This window comes from Danio aesculapii, chromosome 14 (genome assembly GCF_903798145.1).
Source record: "Danio aesculapii chromosome 14, fDanAes4.1, whole genome shotgun sequence".
Lineage (NCBI taxonomy): Eukaryota > Metazoa > Chordata > Actinopteri > Cypriniformes > Danionidae > Danio > Danio aesculapii.
Window position 1 is genome coordinate 30,107,025 of NC_079448.1, and position 22,125 is coordinate 30,129,149.

The following is a 22,125-nucleotide window of genomic DNA, read 5'->3' on the forward strand; positions in this document are numbered from 1 at the left end:
GAGGGCCCCTTGTCCTCCAGCTGAAGGGTCTGTGACCCCAGCAGGGCTGCCCCAGGGGCCAGCTACTGTCCCTGGGTGGCAGTTTGGGCTCTTGAGGGCCCCTTGTCCTCCATCTGAAGGGTCTGTGACCCCAGTGGGCTGCCCCAGGGGCCTGCTACTGTCCCTGGGTGGCAGTTTGGGCTCTTGAGGGCCCCTTGTCCTCCAGCTGAAGGGTCTGTGACCCCAGCAGGCTGCCCCAGGGGCCAGCTACTGTCCCTGGGTGGCAGTTTGGGCTCTTGAGGGCCCCTTGTCCTCCAGCTGAAGGGTCTGTGACCCCAGTGGGCTGCCCCAGGGGCCTGCCACTGTCCCTGGGTGGCAGTTTGGGCTCTTGAGGGCCCCTTGTCCTCCAGCTGAAGGGTCTGTGACCCCAGTGGGCTGCCCCAGGGGCCTGCTACTGTCCCTGGGTGGCAGTTTGGGCTCTTGAGGGCCCCTTGTCCTCCAGCTGAAGGGTCTGTGACCCCAGTGGGCTGCCCCAGGGGCCAGCTACTGTCCCTGGGTGGCAGTTTGGGCTCTTGAGGGCCCCTTGTCCTCCAGCTGAAGGGTCTGTGACCCCAGTGGGCTGCCCCAGGGGCCATGCTACTGTCCCTGGGTGGCAGTTTGGGCTCTTGAGGGCCCCTTGTCCTCCAGCTGAAGGGTCTGTGACCCCAGTGGGCTGCCCCAGGGGCCTGCCTACTGTCCCTGGGTGGCAGTTTGGGCTCTTGAGGGCCCCTTGTCCTCCAGCTGAAGGGTCTGTGACCCCAGTAGGCTGCCCCAGGGGCCAGCTACTGTCCCTGGGTGGCAGTTTGGGCTCTTGAGGGCCCCTTGTCCTCCAGCTGAAGGGTCTGTGACCCCAGTGGGCTGCCCCAGGGGCCTGCCACTGTCCCTGGGTGGCAGTTTAGGGCTCTTGAGGGCCCCTTGTCCTCCAGCTGAAGGGTCTGTGACCCCAGTGGGCTGCCCCAGGGGCCATGCTACTGTCCCTGGGTGGCAGTTTGGGCTCTTGAGGGCCCCTTGTCCTCCAGCTGAAGGGTCTGTGACCCCAGTGGGCTGCCCCAGGGGCCAGCTACTGTCCCTGGGTGGCAGTTTGGGCTCTTGAGGGCCCCTTGTCCTCCAGCTGAAGGGTCTGTGACCCCAGGGGCTGCCCCAGGGGCCAGCTACTGTCCCTGGGTGGCAGTTTGGGCTCTTGAGGGCCCCTTGTCCTCCAGCTGAAGGGTCTGTGACCCCAGTGGGCTGCCCCAGGGGCCTGCCTACTGTCCCTGGGTGGCAGTTTGGGCTCTTGAGGGCCCCTTGTCCTCCAGCTGAAGGGTCTGTGACCCCAGCAGGCTGCCCCAGGGGCCAGCTACTGTCCCTGGGTGGCAGTTTGGGCTCTTGAGGGCCCCTTGTCCTCCAGCTGAAGGGTCTGTGACCCCAGCGGGCTGCCCCAGGGGCCTGCCACTGTCCCTGGGTGGCAGTTTGGGCTCTTGAGGGCCCCTTGTCCTCCAGCTGAAGGGTCTGTGACCCCAGCTGGGCTGCCCCAGGGGCCTGCCACTGTCCCTGGGTGGCAGTTTGGGCTCTTGAGGGCCCCTTGTCCTCCAGCTGAAGGGTCTGTGACCCCAGTGGGCTGCCCCAGGGGCCTGCCACTGTCCCTGGGTGGCAGTTTAGGGCTCTTGAGGGCCCCTTGTCCTCCAGCTGAAGGGTCTGTGACCCCAGTAGGGCTGCCCCAGGGGCCAGCTACTGTCCCTGGGTGGCAGTTTGGGCTCTTGAGGGCCCCTTGTCCTCCAGCTGAAGGGTCTGTGACCCCAGTGGGCTGCCCCAGGGGCCAGCTACTGTCCCTGGGTGGCAGTTTGGGCTCTTAGGGCCCCTTGTCCTCCAGCTGAAGGGTCTGTGACCCCAGCAGGCTGCCCCAGGGGCCAGCTACTGTCCCTGGGTGGCAGTTTGGGCTCTTTAGGGCCCCTTGTCCTCCAGCTGAAGGGTCTGTGACCCCAGTGGGCTGCCCCAGGGGCCTGCCACTGTCCCTGGGTGGCAGTTTGGGCTCTTGAGGGCCCCTTGTCCTCCATCTGAAGGGTCTGTGACCCCAGTGGGCTGCCCCAGGGGCCTGCCACTGTCCCTGGGTGGCAGTTTGGGCTCTTGAGGGCCCCTTGTCCTCCAGCTGAAGGGTCTGTGACCCCAGCAGGCTGCCCCAGGGGCCAGCTACTGTCCCTGGGTGGCAGTTTGGGCTCTTGAGGGCCCCTTGTCCTCCAGCTGAAGGGTCTGTGACCCCAGCAGGGCTGCCCCAGGGGCCAGCTACTGTCCCTGGGTGGCAGTTTGGGCTCTTGAGGGCCCCTTGTCCTCCAGCTGAAGGGTCTGTGACCCCAGTGGGCTGCCCCAGGGGCCTGCCACTGTCCCTGGGTGGCAGTTTGGGCTCTTGAGGGCCCCTTGTCCTCCATCTGAAGGGTCTGTGACCCCAGTGGGCTGCCCCAGGGGCCTGCCACTGTCCCTGGGTGGCAGTTTGGGCTCTTGAGGGCCCCTTGTCCTCCAGCTGAAGGGTCTGTGACCCCAGCAGGGCTGCCCCAGGGGCCAGCTACTGTCCCTGGGTGGCAGTTTGGGCTCTTTAGGGCCCCTTGTCCTCCAGCTGAAGGGTCTGTGACCCCAGTGGGCTGCCCCAGGGGCCTGCTACTGTCCCTGGGTGGCAGTTTGGGCTCTTGAGGGCCCCTTGTCCTCCAGCTGAAGGGTCTGTGACCCCAGTGGGCTGCCCCAGGGGCCAGCTACTGTCCCTGGGTGGCAGTTTGGGCTCTTGAGGGCCCCTTGTCCTCCATCTGAAGGGTCTGTGACCCCAGTGGGCTGCCCCAGGGGCCTGCCACTGTCCCTGGGTGGCAGTTTGGGCTCTTGAGGGCCCCTTGTCCTCCAGCTGAAGGGTCTGTGACCCCAGCAGGCTGCCCCAGGGGCCAGCTACTGTCCCTGGGTGGCAGTTTGGGCTCTTTAGGGCCCCTTGTCCTCCAGCTGAAGGGTCTGTGACCCCAGTGGGCTGCCCCAGGGGCCTGCCACTGTCCCTGGGTGGCAGTTTGGGCTCTTGAGGGCCCCTTGTCCTCCATCTGAAGGGTCTGTGACCCCAGTGGGCTGCCCCAGGGGCCTGCTACTGTCCCTGGGTGGCAGTTTAGGGCTCTTGAGGGCCCCTTGTCCTCCAGCTGAAGGGTCTGTGACCCCAGCAGGCTGCCCCAGGGGCCAGCTACTGTCCCTGGGTGGCAGTTTGGGCTCTTGAGGGCCCCTTGTCCTCCAGCTGAAGGGTCTGTGACCCCAGGGGCTGCCCCAGGGGCCTGCTACTGTCCCTGGGTGGCAGTTTGGGCTCTTGAGGGCCCCTTGTCCTCCATCTGAAGGGTCTGTGACCCCAGTGGGCTGCCCCAGGGGCCTGCCACTGTCCCTGGGTGGCAGTTTGGGCTCTTGAGGGCCCCTTGTCCTCCAGCTGAAGGGTCTGTGACCCCAGTGGGCTGCCCCAGGGGCCTGCTACTGTCCCTGGGTGGCAGTTTGGGCTCTTGAGGGCCCCTTGTCCTCCAGCTGAAGGGTCTGTGACCCCAGCAGGCTGCCCCAGGGGCCAGCTACTGTCCCTGGGTGGCAGTTTGGGCTCTTGAGGGCCCCTTGTCCTCCAGCTGAAGGGTCTGTGACCCCAGCAGGCTGCCCCAGGGGCCAACTACTGTACCTGGGTGGCAGTTTGGGCTCTTGAGGTCCCCTCGTCCTCCAGCTGAAGGGTCTGTGACCCCATTGGGCTGCCCCAGTGGCCTGCCACTGTCCCTGGGTGGCAGTTTGGGCTCTTGAGGGCCCCTTGTCCTCCATCTGAAGGGTCTGTGACCCCAGTGGGCTGCCCCAGGGGCCTGCCACTGTCCCTGGGTGGCAGTTTAGGCTCTTGAGGGCCCCTTGTCCTCCAGCTGAAGGGTCTGTGACCCCAACGGGCTACCCCAGGGGGCAGCCACACTCACAAAGGGGCTCTCTAGGGCCCTGACTGCAAGTCCAGGAAGAGAGGTTGGCCCCTGTGTAGCTTGCTGGCATCAGGGGCCCCTTAGTTGGAAGACAAGAGGCCTTTAGGGGCCCAGACTGCAAGTCCATGGAGAGAGGTTAGCCCCTAGGTAGCTTGCTGGGATCTGGAACACCTTAGCTGGAGGGCAAGGGGGCCCTCTGGGGTCCAGACAGCAATTTCAGGGAGAGAGGTTGGCCCCTGGGTAGCTTGCTGGGTTCAAGGACACCTTAGTTGGAGGGCAAGGGGCCCTCTGGAGTTTAGAGTGCAAGTCCAGGGACAGAGGTTGGCCCTTGGGTAGCTTGCTGGGTTTAGGGACTCCTTAGTTGGAGGGCAAGGGGGCCCTCTGGGGTCCAGACTGCAAAGGGAGAGGTTGGCCCCTGGGTAGCTTGCTGGGGTCAGGGACCTCTTAGCGAGAGGGCAAAGGGGCTCTCTAGGGCCCAGACTGCTAGTCCAGGGAGAGAGCTTGGCCCCTGTGTAGCTTGCTGGGATCAGGGACCCCTTAGCGAAAGGGCAAAGGGCCTATCTAAGGCCTAGACTCCAAGTCTAGGGAGAGAGGTTGGCCCCTGGGTAGCTTGCTGGGGTTAGGGATCCCTTAGCGAGAGGGCAAAGGGGCTCTCTAGGGCCCAGACTGCTAGTCCAGGGAGAGAGGTTGGCCCCTGTGTAGCTTGCTGGGATCAGGGGCCCCTTAGTTGGAGGGCAAGGGGCCCTTAGGGGCCCAGACTGCAAGTCAAAGGGGGAGAGGTTGGCCCCTGGGTAGCTTTCTGGGGTCAGGGACCCCTTCGGTGGAAGGCAAGGGCGCCATCTTGGCCCCAGACTGCAAGTCCAGGGAGAGAGGTTAGGCCCTGGTTAGCTTGCTGGGGTCAGGGACCCCTTAAGTGTAGGGTAAGTGGGCCCTCTGGGGCCCACACTGCAAGTCAAGGGAGAGAGGTTGGCCCCTGGGTAGCTTGCTGGGGTCAGGAACACCTTAGGTGGAGGGCAAGGGGGCCCTCTGGGGGCCAGAGTGCAAGTCCAGGGAGAGAGGTTGCCCCCTGGGTAGCTTGCTGGGGTCAGGGACACCTTAGTTGGAGGGCAAGGGGCTCTTTAGGGACCAGACTGCTAGTCCAGGGAGACAGGTTGGTCCCTGTGTAGCTTGCTGGGATCAGGGACCCCTTAGCGAGAGGGCAAAGGGCCTATCTAGGGTCTAGACTGCAAGTCTAGGGAGAAAGGTTGGCCCCTGGGTAGCTTGCTGGGGTCAGGGACCACTTAGGTGGAGGGCAAGGGGCCCAATCTGCAAGTCCAGGGAGAGAGGTTGGCCCCTGGGTAGCTTGCTGGGTTCAAGGACACCTTAGTTGGAGGGCAAGGGGCTCTTTAGGGACCAGACTGCTAGTCCAGGGAGACAGGTTGGCCCCTGTGTAGCTTGCTGGGATCAGGGACCCCTTAGCGAGAGGGCAAAGGGCCTATCTAGGGCCTAGACTGCAAGTCTAGGGAGAGAGGTTGGCCCCTGGGTAGCTTGCTGGGGTCAGGGACTCCTTAGCGAGAGGGCAAAGGGCCTATCTAGGGCCTAGACTGCAAGTCTAGGGAGAGAGGTTGGCCCCAGGGTAGCTTGCTGGGGTCAGGGACTCCTTAGCGAGAGGGCAAAGGGCCTATCTAGGGCCTAGACTGCTAGTCCAGGGAGAGAGGTTGGCCCCTGTGTAGCTTGCTGGGATCAGGGGCCCCTTAGTTGGAGGGCAAGGGGCCCTTAGGGGCCCTGACTTCAAGTCCAGAGAGAGAGGTTGGCCCCTGGGTAGCTTGCCGGGGTCAGGGACACCTTACTTTAGGGTAGGTGGGCCCCCTGGGTAGCTTGCAGGGGTCAGGGTCACGTTAGTTAGAGGGCAAGGGGGCCCTCTGGGGCCCAGACTGAAAGTCCAGGGAGAGAAGTTGCCCCTGGGTTGCTTGCTGTGGTCAGGGACCCCTTAGGTGGAAGGTAAGGGGGCCCTATGAGGCCCAGACTGCAAATCCAGGGAGGGAGTTTGGGCCCAGGGTAGCTTTCTATGGTCAGGGACCCCTTCGGTGGAGAGCAAGGGGCCCACTAGGGCCCAGACTGCAAGTCCAGGGAGAGAGGTTGGCCCTTGGGTAGCTTGCTGGGGTCAGGGACACCTTAGGTGTAGGGCAAAGGGGCACTCTGGGATCCACACTGCAAGTCCAGGGAGAAAGGTTGGCCCCTGGGTAGCTTTCTGGGGTCAGGGACCCCTTCGATGGAGAGTAAGGGGCCCACTGGGGCCCAGACTGCAAGACCAGGGAGAGAGGTTGGCCCCTGGGTAGCTTGCTGGGCTCAGGGACACCATTGGTGTAGGGCAAGGGGGCACTCTGGGGCCCAGACTGCAAGACAAGGGAGAGAGGTTGGCCCATGGGTTGCTTGCTGGGGTCAGGGACCTCTTAGGTGGAGGGCAAGGGGGAACTCTGGGGCCAAGACTGCAAGTCCAGGGAGAGAGGTTTTCCCCTGGGTAGCTTGCTGGGGTCAGGGACCCCTTTGGGTGAGGAGAAGTGGCTCTCTGGGGCCCAGACTGCAAGTCCAGGGAGAGAGGTTGGCCCCTGACTAGCTTGATGGGGTCAGGGACCCCTTAGGTGGAAGGCAAGGGGGCTCTCTTGGGCCCAGACTGCAAGTCTATTGAGTGAGGATGGCCCTTGGGTAGTTTGCTGAGGTTCGAGATCCCTTAGTTGAAAGGCAAGGGGGCCATCTGGGGCCCAGACTGCAAGTCCAGGGAGAGAGGTTGGCCCCTGGGTAGCTTCCTAGGCTCATGGACCCATTAGGTGAGGGCCAAGGGGCCTAAGGAGCCCAGACTGCAGGTCCAGGTTGAGAGGTTGGCCCCTGGGTAGCTTGCTGGGGTCATGGACCACTTAGGTGGAGGGCAAGGGCGCCCTCTGGAGCCCAGACTGTAAGTCCAGCGAGAGAGGTTGGCCCCTGAGTAGCTTGCAGGGGTCATAGACCCATTAGGTAAAGACCAAATGGGCCATAAGGAGCCCAGACTGCAGGTCCAGGTTGAGAGGTTGGCCCTTGGGTAGCTAGCTGGGGTCATGGACACCTTAGGCGGAGGGCAAGGGGGCTCTCTGTTACCCAGACTGCAAGTCCAGGGAGAGAGGTTGGGCCCTGGGTAGCTTGCAGGGGTCAGGGTCCCCTTTGGTGTAGGGCAAGGGAGCACTATAGGGCCCAGACTGCAAGTCAAGGGAGAGAGGTTGGCCTCTGGGAAGCTTGCTTGGGTCAGGGTCCCCTTAAATGGAGGGCAATGTGAAGAGTGCTACCCACTGCGCCACCACATCGCCTTCTCGTTACAATACTTTTTGCATAATTAAATTTCTGTTTTTAAATTATGTAATTAAATTACAAAGCTATTGTGAGGAAATAGGAGAAAATGTTTTATATTGTAGATAGGAGAATGTATTTTTGTAACATTTTTGTGAAAAGTGTTGTGAAATGATTAGCAAAAATAGATCTTTTGATTGATGTTAAAGTATTTTTTTATTTTTTATTGTAAAACATTTTTAAAAATTTATTTGATGTTTGATATTTACTGAAAATAAGTTGACCCATGATTTTGGATATTGCAAAATGCCTTTAAATAGTTCTTAAAGGAACAGATTTGACACTGTTAAAGTACAAGGTGTCTTGTCACTGTAGTGGTACCTTCATGGATCAGATTTGTACGTTTGATCAAGGTACAATATTGTATCTGCAGGTTATGAAAACCAAAGGTACATTTTGTTTTCTCATGGTACAAATCATGTCCTTAAAGGTTCAAACTGTAATGGTACAAATTTGTTTCTTTGTCTTAAAGTACAATTCTGTTCCATTAAAAGTACTGCCCCGGTGACAAGGATTTGTACCTTTTTTGGTACAACATTGTACCATTTTTTCTGAGCGTGCAGGCCAGGGTTACATTTTTCTATATTACTTTTTTTGTCAATTTTGATGACATGATAAGGTACATTGCCCAAAGAGAAGATTTGTCAAATTTTCAGACAAAATTAGTTCTGTAGTCCTACACCCTATTTAAACGAAGGACACCATTTTATCTTTTGAGTTACGATATTCTCTGTCTATTCCAATCTAATATTGTTTTGTCAAAATAAGACCATGATGTAGGCAGGTCACAAAAAAGCAATTACTTATTTTATTTTTTAAAAACTTATTTTATAATTTAATAGTTGTTGGTCTTAAGGTTAAATACATTTATTGTTATGATTATAGATTAAAAAAATGTAAATTAAAAACTGATCTTTGACTAAACAAGAGTCGTTTTTCTGCATCTGCTTCTACTGTCTTTGCTCTTGGTCTGACCCAAAGCGAATTGTGGGAAAACCAAATCACGTTAATATTAATGAGCTCATTACCATAGGTATTTCTACATGTAAAAATTAGATTTCTAGATATCTGCAAGAATATTTTTATTAGTTAAAATATCATTGAAGATACAAGTAATTATATTTTCACTAGTTGTAAAGCTAAATTCAGATATCAGCTGCCTTCGTTGATATCAATAATGAATTTGTTACTAGTAAAAATGTCAATTCCTGATATCAAAAAATTAATTTGATACTAGTTGAAATGTTAAATCTTGATATTAGTTAGATGTATTTCAACATGTTAATTTGTTATTTCTGATATCTGAAAATTGATTTCTGGTATGAATATAAATTATGATATCTAAAATGTCTTTCTAACTAGTAACAATCGCATTTATGATATCAGAAATTAACATTTTCAGTTGATCAAATATTACAATTTTTACTAGTAACAATTCAATTTTTAGAATTGTATTTCTGATATGTAAAATAAATTTTTTTAACTAGTAAGAAATCAATTCTTGATATTAACAATTAAATATGAATGGCAGTGTATGGTGACATTTAACTAGTGAAAATACAATTACAGATATCAAGAACTATAATTCTTACTAGCTGAAATTCAGTTCCCCTTCGGATGGGGAACTCCAATGCTATGTGGAAACTTCCACTATGGGGATTTCGTCAGAATCCAATCATCTGAAAGAGTATAAAAACGGGCCAATGAAATGCCAATGAGTTGGCAGCGTCAGCGTGCACAGCTGGCGTCAATGACAATCAGTCATGCTATAAAGACACAGCCAGTGCCATGCTCGACATCCTTTCGCTTTCAGAGCCTTTCACGAAGCTTCTGAGAGAGTCTTTGAGGGTATCTCCAACCTGTCTACAGAGAGAGATCGAGAAGCAGCTTCTCCCGGTCCAGAGCGCGTATACGCAGTGGCAGATGGTCGAGCTGGGTATTTCTCCCTTGTCTGGCGTCCTTTGGGTCCGGTCCTCCAAGAGCGGTTTGTATATAGGAAAAAAGCTTTCCTAAAAGAGCAACACGGTCGTGCAGCGCGTCTTTTTCAAGACGTCACTCCGACCGTGCGTTTCTGGATGCGGTGGTTTCCTATCCCCGGATGATGGGCACGAGCACAGCGTTTCATGTCTGGGGGTCCAGCATGTTAATGCGGTGCTCGCGGGCAGTGCATGCCATCACTGATGTCATGTCTGTTGCGCAGTTAAGATTGCGGCTCGCTCTTGCAAAAGAGCCACCCACCCCAGTTGTCCCCCGCACTGCGGTTGGCACTCGGGCAGATCTGAGGGTTTCAGTGAGAGTAAATCCGCCGCCCCCGGGCCGTGGACCTCTCGCTCCTCCACGCGCTCCATCCAAGCTTCAGGTGAAGAGAAGCGCTCCGTCCTTGGATGGTCGCTCTCTCACCTGATGACACCGGGGGTCAGATGTCCATCGCTGCATCGGAGGATGGGCTGTCATTGTCTGATGAGGATGCGAGCCCGCTCGCTCCCTCCCTCCGGGGTGGAGAGCGCGGCGTTAGCATCTAAAAAGCAGACGTGATGGCCGTGCTTTCTCGGGCTGCTTCGGCCGTGGGTCTGGTGATGGTTTATCCCCCAGCCCCGCGGCCGGACCGACTAGATGGGTGTGATGTGGAGGATATAAGGAGGCAAGACCTTCAAAGCCTCCCATCCCCTTCTTCCCGGAAGTGCACAGTGAACTCACGCAGTCCTGAGGGCACTTTTTTCTGCCCGATCTGCGTGCGCTTCCATCCTCACCATCCTTGGAGGTTGGGCTGTCAAGGTCTGACGAGGATTCGAACCCGCTCGCTCCCTCCGGGACTTTGAGCGCGGCGTCGAATCCAGAAGCAGACTTTGCGGCTGTGCTTCCCCAGGCTGCTTCGGCCGTGGCTCTGGAGATGGTTTATCCCCCAGCCCCGCGGCCGGACCGATTAGAGGGGTGGATGTGGAGGATGAAGGCGAGACCTTCTAAGCCTCCCCATCCCCTTCTTCCTGGATGGGCACAGTAGGCTCACGCAGTGTGCTGCGTGGGCCTTCCCCCTCACCGTGCACGCTATGGCCACCTACCAGCGCTACCAAGCGCTGGCCCGGCTGCGCGAGGATGGTTCTGACCCAGGACTGAGCATGCGCTCCGCACCGCAACCGACTATGCTCTTACAAAAAAAAAAAAAAAAAAAGTCGGCTGTGTGTGCCCTGGGAAGGACGATGATCACATCCGTGATCCAGGAATGCCACCTCAGGCTAAACCTGGTGATGTGCGTGACGTTGACAAAGTTCGCTTTCTTAACTCACCCATATCCCAGGCTGGTCTGTTCGGCGACACTGGCGGTGAATTCGCCCAGGAATTCACGCCGGTGATAAAGCAGTCGGAGGCGATGGGCGAGGTCTCTATCGGCGGGATTGTATGACCGCTCCCCCCCGCCGAGCCATCCACATCCACTGCTTTTTCGCCGAGGACGCCCGCCCGCAGCTTTGCTTCGCCACCCCCGCCTGCACCTCCGGCCACGCGGCTGCGCCGAGCATCGCGCAGGCAACCAGCGTCCCCCGCCCAGGGCGCCGCTAAGTTCGGTAAAACGGACCGCGAAGCGTCCCTGAGGCGGGCCATCTGGGGAGGAGGGAATTTGCTCTTTCCCTGCTGGAGGGCGGGGCACGTTATTTAAAGGCGTAAAAAAAAAAAAAAAAAACGCCATCAAAATCCTCAGTGAAAGAGCACTTTTCCCCTCCTCCGGATGTGACAGCCCGAACACTGCCAGTCTGGGACGCTATGCCTTCCAGCTCGCAGGATCGGTGCATTTCGCCAATGGCTCATGGAGCGCGAGAGAACGGTCTCCTTTCTCTCCACTCCCAGCCCCTCTCCTGGAGTTTGAGTGCGAGACGAGAACATCTCCTCTCCTGCTCTCCTGTGGGACCCCAGCGCTCCCCGGATGAGCCCACTCACTCCACGCTGCCCCGCCGCTGGCACGTCAGCGTTCGTGCGGGTGGGACCATTTGCGGGGGCTCTGCCTGCCTGGTTAGCGCGGGCCAGCCCATCGCAATGGCTCATCCATACGACCAGACTCGGCTATGCGATTCAGTTCGCGAAACGGCGTCCCAGGTTCACGGGCGACCAGGGTCAGTCCTGCGTCCGCCCCTGTCTTGCGAGAGGAGATTGCTGTCCTCCTGGCGAAGGACGCAATCGAGCCGGCCCTCCAACCGAGATGGAGCGCGGGTTTTACAGCCCGCACTTCATCGTGTCCAAAAAAGAGCGATGGGCTATGGCCAATCCTATATCTGCACATTTTGAACCGCTGCCTTCACTGGCTGCGCTCCGAAATGCTTACGCAGATGCGCATCACGCGATGCGTTCGTCCTCAGGATTGGTTTGCAGCAATAGATCTGAAGGACGCGTATTTTCATATCTCCACACTTCCACGCCACCGGCAGTTTCTGCGGTTTGCGTTTGAAGGTCGAGCGTGGCAATACAAGGTCCTCCCCTTCGGGCTCTCTCTGTCTCCGCGAGTTTTCACCAAGCTCGCGGAGGGTGCCCTCGCGCCCCTTCGGCTCGCCGGCATCCGCACGCTCAATTATTTCGATGACTGGCTGATTTTTAGCCCACTCTCGGGAGCAATTGATTATGCACAGAGACAAGGTGCTCCGGCACCTCCGCCCGTTGGGGTTTCAGGTCAACCGAGAAAAGAGCAAGCTCGCCCCCGTGCAGAGCATCTCCTTTCTCGGGTTGGAGCTGGACTCGATCACTATGGAGGCGCGCCTCTCACGAGAGTGCGCCGAGGTAATGCTGAACTGTCTGAGAGAGTTCGACAGGAAAAAAAGTGGTCCCCCTGAAATTATTTCAGAGGCTCCTGGGGCATATGGCATCCGTAGCCGCGGCCACGCCGCTCTGATTGCTCCATATGAGACCACTACAGCATTGGCTTCACGATCGGGTCCCCAGACGCGCATGGCACGCGGGCACACACCGAGTGACTGTCACTGCGCTGTGTCACCGCACCCGCACCCCCTGGAAAGGACCCCTCCTTCCTACGGGCCAGTGTGCCCCTAGGTCAGGCGTCCAGGCAGGCTGTCGTTTCGGCAGATGCCTCCAGTATGGGGTGAGGGGGCCGTGTGTAGCGGGCATGCTGCTGCGGACCTGTGGAGGGGAACCCAGCTGCATTGGCATATCAACTGCCTAGAGCTGTTGGCAGTGTTTCTCGCTCTGCGCCGCTTTTTACCGGTGCTGAGGGGGCAACACGTGCTGGTCAGGACGGACAGCACGGCCGTGGTAGCGTATTCCATCCAGATGGGGGGTATACGCTCCCGCTGCATGTCTCAGCTCGCTCGCCGTCTGCTCCTCTGGAGTCATACGCGGCTGAAGTCGCTGCTTGCTATTCACACCGCGGATGGACTCTACCGTGCGGCCAACGGGCTCTCACGGCAGCTCCTTCCCCAGGAGAATGGCGACTCCACCCCGAGTCATGCGTAAGTATGCACTCCCCCCAGTGAGCCTACTCGCGCAGTTTCTGTGCAAGGTCAGGGAGGACGAGGGGCAGGTCTTGCTAGTTGCGCCCCTGGCCCAACCGGACCTGGATATCAGAACTCTCCCTCCTCGCGACACCCCCCCTGGCGAGTCCCTTTGAGAGAGGACCTACTCTCTCAGGGACAGGGCACCATCTGGCACCCTCGCTTAGTTCTGTGGAACCTCCACGTGGGGTCAATAAGACGCGATGAGGAAGACTTAGGTAACCTACCGGTGGCGGTGGTTAATACCATCACTCAGGCTAGTGCACCCTCTACGAGGCATGCCTACGCCCTGGAGTGGAGTCTATTCACTGAGTGGTGCGCTTCTCGCCGAGAAGACCCCCGATCTTGCCAGATCAGTGTTGTGCTTTCTTTCCTTCAGGACAGGTGGAGCGAAGGCTGTCGCGCTCCACACTGAGGGTTTACGTGGCCACCATCTCCGCTCATCATGATGCGGGGATGGCGGCACCGTGGGGAGGCATAACCTCATCATCCAGTTCCTCAGAGGTGCGAGGCGGATGTTTTCCCCCACCCCCCTCTCATACCCTCTTGAGATCTCGCGGTAGTGCTACGAGCCTACGTGGGGATCCCTTCGAACCACTCGACTCAGTATCCTTGAGATTTCTGTCCTTGAAGACAGCTCTGCTGGTCGTGTTGGCATCGGTTAAGAGGGTTAGGTACCTGGAGGCATTTTCGGTCAGTGACTCGTGCCTAGAATTCGGGCCGGCCTACTCTCACGTTGTCCTGAGACCCCGGCCCGGCTATGTGCCCAAGGTTCCTACCACGTCGTTTTAACAATCAGGTAGTGAGCCTGCAAGCGCTGCCCACGGAGGGGGCAGACCCAGCCCTTTCATTGTTGTGTCCTGTTCGCGCTTTGCGAATATATGGGGACCACACTCAGAGCCTTAGATCCTCTGACCAGCTCTTTGTCCATTACAGTGGTCGGCAGATGGGAAGTGCCGTATCTAAACAGAGGTTGGCCCACTGGATAGTGGATGCCATCTCCCTCGCCTTTGGGCCAGGGTGAGCCGTGTCCCCCGGGGGTGAGAGCGCACTCCACTATGGAGCATCGCATCCTCCTGGGCGTTAGCACGCGGCGCCTCTCTGACAGACATTTGTAGAGCTACGGGTTGGGTGACACCCAATACATTTGCAAGGTTACAATCTGCGAGTGGAGCCGGTTTCCTCAAGGGTATTAGGCAACCCTTGGTGATTGAGGAAACGATTCGGTTGAGGTGTCGAAATGATAACATTGCTGATATCAAGAATTAACGTTACTAGCTGAAATGTAATATTGATATCAACAATTACCTTATTTGATATCAAGAACTGAATTGTTGATATCAAGAATGTTGATTGTTGATATCAAGAATTAAATTGTTGATATCAACATATCCTGAGAATGAGTAAAAGTCAAAACGGCTTGCCATAGATCGTAAGAATAAATATAAGTCAAAACGGCTGGACATTATTTTTTGATATCAATAATTACATTTGTGATATCAAAAATGTTGGTTGTTGATATCAGGAATTGCATTTCCACTAGTACCAGCCTGAATTCTTGATATCAAAAATGATGTCATTACTCAAAGGAAAACATTCATGATATAAATGAATAATGAATAAAAGTCAAAACGGCTTGTCATACTCCTTGTAGGGAAAAAAAATCCCTATATTATAGCTAAGAGCACCAAAATGTGCCATAGTAGGAAACTTTTTTTTTTTACCAATTTTGGAGCATTTATAATGGAAGTAATAATAAATAAAAGTAATAGAGCACTATAGGCAAAGAACCCAGATTACATCATTTAAAACAGTAGCAGCACCCATGGTCCAAAGTAAATGCATATTTCACACAGAGGCATCATATACATTATATTAAGGCATACATGCCTTGATACCCACGGTTCATTTTAATGTCTAAAGGAAAAGTCTAAAAGATGTCATTTGGACAATTGTGCTTAGTCAGAATGTGAACGCTGTGAACAATTTCTACTTTTCTAAATTTAGATTTCTACTTTTTAAACATTTTTAAAATAACAGTTTTAAACTAATTTTAAATGTTATACCGTTTCATTATTTATTGTATCCCTTTCTATATCTGAGCATATGAAATTAATTTGAAATGACAAGGGTAATTTGTTATTGTTTACAAGGTTTTGTTTTTCATGAGTACACTTTGATTCACTGTTGTAACAGGGTTTTTACTCCCATTCTTCAAATGTATGATGTACTTAATGTACTTCAGTTTTAACATTTTTAACCTTTGCATACTGTTTTTAGTATTCAGTAAGTTTTGTGGCAGCTTGTTTTTATTATTACTTATTATTTTTATAATGTTATTATTTCTGCAATTAATTCTTTACTCAGATTACTATGAATTAGCACATTGTGTGTACATGTAAACAGCAAGTATGTGTATCACAGATTTTTATCAACAATGTTTAAAAAACAATTAAAAAAAACTTCTCATTCATTCTTAATTTTCTTGAAGTATGCATCTAACCCCAGTCAGTGTTTTTGTTGTTACTGGTCCTGGTAAACCATGTTTGACCCTTTAAACCACTTTGCTTGTTGTGTATGAATGATTTACACAAGCAGACCCTTTAAACCTGTGTGTCCCAACAAACCATGATACAGATGACCCTATAAGCCTGTGAAAAAACAGATGTAATTTTTCCACAACTCCATGGTCACATGTGATTTTTTAAGTGAGATGTATCTTAATGAGGTCATAACAGATTGTTTGATATATAAATTTCATTTGTAGGTTGTAAGGAAAGGTGTGTCCCCCTAAACCACAGTGGTTACATGCTGTCCCTGTAAACACTATATACCTGTGTGTGTGTGTGTGCGTGTGTGTGTGTGTGTGTGCGTGTGTGTGTGTGTGTGTGTGTGTGTGTGTGTGTGTGTGAGAAGAGAACACGTGTGTGTGTGTGTGTGTGAGAGAGAGGAGAACACGTGTGTGTGTGTGTGTGTGAGAAGAGAACGTGTGTGTGAGAGAAGAGAACGTGTGTGCGAGAGAAGAGAACGTGTGTGCGAGAGAAGAGAACGTGTGTGTGAGAGAAGAGAACGTGTGTGCGAGCGAAGAGAACGTGTGTGTGAGAGAAGAGAACGTGTGTGTGAGAGGAGAATACGTGTGTGTGAGAGGAGAATACGTGTGTGTGAGAGGAGAGTACGTGTGTGTGAGAGAAGAGAATACGTGTGGGTGTGAGAAGAGAATACGTGTGTGTGAGAGTGCCAGAATGAATTATGGCTTGCACGGCCCCTCATATGCATCTGCAACATATAAAAAATGAATTTACTAACAAAGCAGGTCTTGAAGAAAGCAGAAGGATCATCGCCCAAGATGACCGGCAGTCCCCGAAGACAAAGGCATCTGACGTCTGTTGGCTCAGTTGTCTAGACGATAGTGAACATTGAATAAAACACTTTATAAGGACACTGACTGTAATTTACAAGAAATGACAAGAAGAGATTAAGGAAAAAAACAAAACGGAAATAGGAGATAAAATTATGAGAATAGAGATTGCAGAGGTAAAAAAAATGTGTAGAAAATCAATAAAAGAGGGAAAAATAGAGAAGAGAAAAGAGGGGGGGGGGAAGAAAAATTAGACAAGAAACAAAAGGATAAGGAGGAAAAGCTTCATAGGAAAACAGGACTGATGTAGGTATGTTAAATTACCTTTGTCTGGCGTAAAAGTTCAGCCAAAAGCTGACCAGTAAGTCCTTTTTTCTTTTTGAAGAGGTCCATGAGGCTTGGAGACAAATGGTCAAGTGCATCCAAGAAGTTTTCTCTGAGATTTTTCCCTACCACTCTGCCAAATTCATAATAAACCTGAAACATGGCAAACAATGCATCAGTCAATGTTCACACTGTTTAATCTGACACACTCAACACTACATGATATGTAGACACTTAACACAAACCTGATTTTCTGTAAAAAGAGCTGGCCAACGATGCACCACCTGGCTGATGGCAGGCTTCTCGTTGACAATCTCCTTTCTGCGAAAAGCAAACGTCACATCCATCTCTTTCTTAACCAGGGATTCCATTGGCTTTGTCTTCATCATTTCATTGACCAGAACCTCACGAGCTACTTCCATGTTCTGGTCATTCATCCCCTCTGGAAAATCAGGCAGGAACTTTATTTCCCCTTTCTTTGGCTTCTTGATCTGTGTGTTGGGAGGATCGCCATTTGTAGTGCCACTTCCTCGCTTGCCACCATTGACAGTAACATCAAGTCGACCCAGCTGCCGCATTTTGGTTCTATAATTACCCATTTTAAACTTAAGGCTATTTTTCCAACCGTTCCAGCCAGAGGGTGACCCGGTTTCTTTAAGGCATGGGCGTGTTTGCACTAAAGCCTTAGCAACAGTCTCAAAATCTTCCTTCGTTGGGTATGCTTTAAATGCATACATGGTCTCAGCCAATTTCTCGAGTATGTCATGCTTTAGTTCTTTTGTGACTTTAAGAAAGCTTTCATCCCTGAGATAATGCAGGTTACCTTGGCGTAGTCTATACTCTACATCGACTTAAAATTTTGGAATTTCAAATACCTCTGGCCACTGAGAACTTCTATCCAAAGATATGGACAGGATCTCAGTGTCTGCTTGGCTGCTTGTGTCACTACATAATTCAGAACCTCCAGGGACTGGTACAAGCTCAATGATAGGGATGATTTTGATCGTTGGTTTATCTGGGAGCTCAGACAAGTCTGTGAGGTTGCATAATTCATTGTTAAATTCAGGATCTTGGTACTGTAAGGTAAAATTGTAATTTGTTTGGAGAGTGCCTTTAAGCCAGCTAATCAAATCTTCAAGTATGTATGGTCGAGGGTTCATTGTCATCTTTCTTATATCTCCCTCAGAGACGATAACTCGCATTGTTAATTTCTGTTCCATGGCCATCTGGGGAAAAAAAAATGACAGACAGCTGTTTAGCAAAGTACAAATCGTCTCAGTGTCACCATAAGCTATCCTTGCACACTGTATGCTGATAATGGGAGGACATCATTTAAATCTGACATCTTCAACACACACATAGAAGTAACACTATCACAATGAATTTGGTAAGATCTAAAATGCTCCCTGTACCATGCGGCCAATTTGTGACAGACAAATAGAATCTCTACATTAACTGCAACTATCTTGTGAATCTGGACGAATGCAGGGAGACCAGAGCATGACCCAGAAGACAGTATCATGCCTGGTTGATTCTTGATTCCATCTACACTGACAGATGCCGCTTCAAGCACCGACTCTGGTGTTGTAAAGTTTTGAGCAATTGCTGTCTGCACACTGTGAGGGAAGGTGGCAAGCAAAACTGGAGTTACCTTTGACATCTCAACTGATGGTCTGAAAAATGAGCTACAATCGAGATGGTAACTGACTGCCTTCTGGTGTCTTGTAGCAAGTGTCATGGCAACATTTTTAAGTTCTGAGCAGTGCGAATTACCCTCTTAAAGAATTTATGCTTCCCCTCGAACCGCATTGTCCAAACCTCAGACAGGGGACCAAATTTCCTTACCAGCTGAGGATAATGTTCCCCAAAGTGATGTTTTGGCCTTAAACGAAACTCTGGAAATGTTGACTGCAATAAGCGCCTGTGCTCTGCTATCTTACAGTCCAGAAAGTTAAATGTCTCTTCTGTATGCGTTGGTGCTACAGCTAGCTCAGTAATATCTTTAAGCAGCATGAGAATTTCCCAAGTGTTGTCACCTTCAGGCACACAATGACCAATAAGAAATGGAAGGAGCCTTATGAGATACCAGTTCTCATGGCCATTTCCACCAATGGTCCCTTTACTGGAAAATCCCTTTCCAATAACCTGAGGTCGATCTGTTTGGTCACTAAATGAGTACTTGAAATACCTGATGGCCTGATTCAGCATATCTAGGGTGAAATAAGTCTTGCCTATCAGGTCTGTAAGGCAAAGGGACAATTCAACTGGAACAATACCTTCCAAAATATCATGCAAGATGTCAGGAGGGTACCCACTGACCACATGAAAGTGCTCAAGATTCTCAGTTAAAGGACATGCTCCTTTCACACCATAAGCTCGAGTCATTCCTGGGTCCTCTCTGATCTCTTGCACCTGCCTGTCATGGGACTCTTTGTCTCGGAGCTGAAAGAAACCAGAACATACCTCTTGTTGTTGAGTGTCTCTACTGCTTGCCACGCAGAATCTGCAGAGCTTGTCGACATTAAAACTCTCCAGGAAACCTGCAAGAGAGTGGGCAGCAAGATTGTCAGCTGCAACATACAAGACTGTACCTTTCACACTTGCACCTAGTTGCTCCAGGTAAACGCCATTCTGCTCCAATAATTTTAGATCATAGATCAGAGGTTGGAAAACCTTTGCATAACCACACTTCTTGACTGTGGAGGTATTGCACAGTAGAGCAAGTTGGATAGAGCTGAGGGTTGACCGATATTTTGAAGGTATGTTTGCAATAACCCAGTATACTGCACACATCTTGTGTTTTAGCTTTGATGTTCCAAGAGGATTGGCGACTTCAAAGTCATCAATGTAAAGTACAAGAGCAATTGTAAACTCATCTTTTGCAAGAAATGGATTTTCAGTAAAGTATTGCCCATCAGCATATGATCTGAATTCCTGAGGGACATGTACTTTCTCTGACATAGCTTTGTCTAAAACATCAGTTTTGTTAAGCAACTTCTGTAGCATAGGAACAATGGGAACATATGCAAGAGTTTTTTTTGCCTTTCTCCACAACATATTCAATTGGATTTACCAGTAGAAACTCTCTACGCACATAGGCTGCTCTTTTTTTGGCAGTTCCTAAAGGTCCATCTTTGGAACAATGTGTCATCATGTTACTTTCTGACACAGCACTGATAATCTCTTTAATAACAGTCTCATCCATGTCAGCACAATATTTGTTTAATATGCCCCTGACTCTGTGTTGTACAAGTGGTTGTGAGAGCTTATTGATTTGACAGAGCTGCTCTATCACATCTTGCACTGAACTCTCTGGTATGTGTAAAACAGTGTGCATCTTTAGTAGTAAAGATGCCAAGTTGTGCTGAAGCTGTTTTTCTAAATCGTGCAGATCAGATTCAGTTACCTCATTCAACTCTTCTGTGTCCTCAATATCACCAGCATCTGACATCTGCTCTTGTGAAGCATTACTGTCATGGCTTATAATATTGTCACCAACAATTTCTGATTTAAACCTCTTTGAGATCTGTTGTTTGTGTACTTTACTCTTGTGTGCTTTGAAGGTGGAGTAAACACTGCTTTCAAAATTACAGTCTTCATAAGGGCATCTGACGTTATGATTTACTTTTAGATGTGCATGATGCAGATGAGTGAAAAAGTCACTCTCTGAACAAGACTGTAAATCCACAGGACAGACAACTAAACTTAGTTGGTATACTTTGTTGCTGATTTGGAGTTTTTGGGTGAATGCGGGATAGGTGAATTTTAGTGCATTTAAATGTGCACAGACATTTCTGATGTAAACAAGGAAAAGGCTCGGTTCTGGTATAACCTCCGTGTTTTAGCCTGTAATGTTTAAACAATTGTGCTCTTTTTTCACAGCTAAAAGGACAATACTTGCACTTCCAAATCATTATTTAATCTGTCTTTAGACTTAACTCTAACAATTTCTCTTTATTTTCCCTGCAAATGAGCAGCATTAACAACATTTACCCTTACGAAACCTAACAGACTGGAAAAGTCTGAACACTGACATCACATTTATTATTTTGCTAGTTTACGGCGAATTAGCTTTAATATAGGGCATTTTTAGTCACATACACATCTAAAGATACACATATTCGCTTACGTTGTCTTAAAGGAACTTACCAGATAATAGGCCTTGGTAAACCGCGTAAAACAGCCGCACGTGTTCCCGCGATCTTCTTGAAAAAAAAACGCAGCTTGCAGCAGGCCGGGTGAAAGCCTACAGGCAGTGAAACAGGTTAAAATCGTGTTTTACTGCACGCAATCAGCAACTATCTAGCGTTAAAGTTGACTGATCTATCGTTAAATATCGCTTAGTTGTGGATAAAAAGCCAACGAACCTGTAAATGTAAAAAAAATGTTTCCACCGCTGCCCCAAAACACTACGGAACCCCGGAAGGGACGTAGTGGAGGAGAAAAAAATTGTCTGGGTGAAAAAAAATAAATAATGGGTGAAAGAAAAAAATGGGTGGGAGGAAAATATATATTTCTAGGTTTTTGCGTTCTCTCGCAAAGTTTTGCGTTCCCTCGCAAAACTGTTTCTCCACAAACACTTCCTGTTCACAACACTCATGTAAACCCTCCCGTTTTTGCCGAAATTCTCCCGTATTTTACCATTCTATCCCACTTTTTTTACATTAAATCTGTGCGTTGATCGTTGCCTTTCACTTTGCAACCTCTAAAACAGCGAATGCATGTATAAGCGCTGACTGACAGACGCGCTCCGTACAATAAACTGATCCCAGATCAGCGTCTGTACGCGCCATTTAAAGGAACACTTCTGTTATCAAACAAGTGAGCAGCAATGAATCTCATGTTTTGTTTAGTTTGATAACATAGGTGTCTCTGTAAGAATGCACAGATCAATAATCAAAGCATTCCATTACTTTAGAAACTATTTGTGCTCATTTAAGAGAAAAAAAGCTGTTTACAATAAAACATGCAGGACGGAGATGTTTACATATTATCTCCTCTGTGCTCCTCTGTAAATGGCGCGTACAGACGCTGATCTAGGATCAGTTTATTGTATGGAGCGCGTCTGTCAGTCAGCGCTTACATGCATTCACTGGTTCAGAGGTAGCATATGAAAGGCGACGATCGACGCACAGTAATGTAAAGAAAGTGGGATAGAATGGTAAAATACGGGAGAATTTCGGCAAAAACGGGAGGGTTTGCATGAGTGAAGTGAACAGGAAGTGTTTGTGGAGAAACAGTTTTGCGAGAGAACGCAAAACATCTTTGCGAGGGAACGCAAAACATCTTTGCGAGATAACGCAAAAACTTAGAAATATATATTTTCCTCCCACCCATTTTTTCCTTTCCCCCATTTTTTTTTCACCCAACCAATTTTTTTCTCCTCCACTACGTCCTTTCCAGGGTTCCGTAATACCCCTCCCCTCACAGCTAAATAAACATTATACAGAGAAGATAGCCAGTGTCTAAAAATGTCCGTCGAAATGGCGAAATTTTAAATGAGGTTTTTACAACTCTCGGAGTTAAACTCACCTTCCAGTTCTTTGCCAGCAGTGCCTGAATCCACACAACCGCAACCAAAGGCAGAAACCGTCGACTCAGTACGTGGCTGAAATCAATTTTGGACTGTTTTTGTTTTGTATTATATGTCTGT

General features: G+C 50.8%; 1 protein-coding gene across 1 annotated transcript in view; it reads right to left on the minus strand.

Annotated features, from left to right (window-relative positions):
* The window catches only part of LOC130240378 (uncharacterized protein K02A2.6-like), a 23,227-nt gene extending 3,550 nt beyond the window's left edge, over positions 1 to 19,677 (minus strand). Inside the window, exons 1-4 of the mRNA XM_056471859.1 lie at positions 19,546 to 19,677; positions 18,661 to 19,103; positions 16,718 to 17,057; positions 16,473 to 16,625 (exon numbers count right to left, since the gene is read on the minus strand). Coding sequence (XP_056327834.1) covers positions 16,473 to 16,625; positions 16,718 to 17,057; positions 18,661 to 19,103; positions 19,546 to 19,677 — 1,068 coding nt within the window. The remainder of the gene's footprint in view (positions 1 to 16,472; positions 16,626 to 16,717; positions 17,058 to 18,660; positions 19,104 to 19,545) is intronic.
* Positions 19,678 to 22,125: the final 2,448 nt, after the last annotated feature.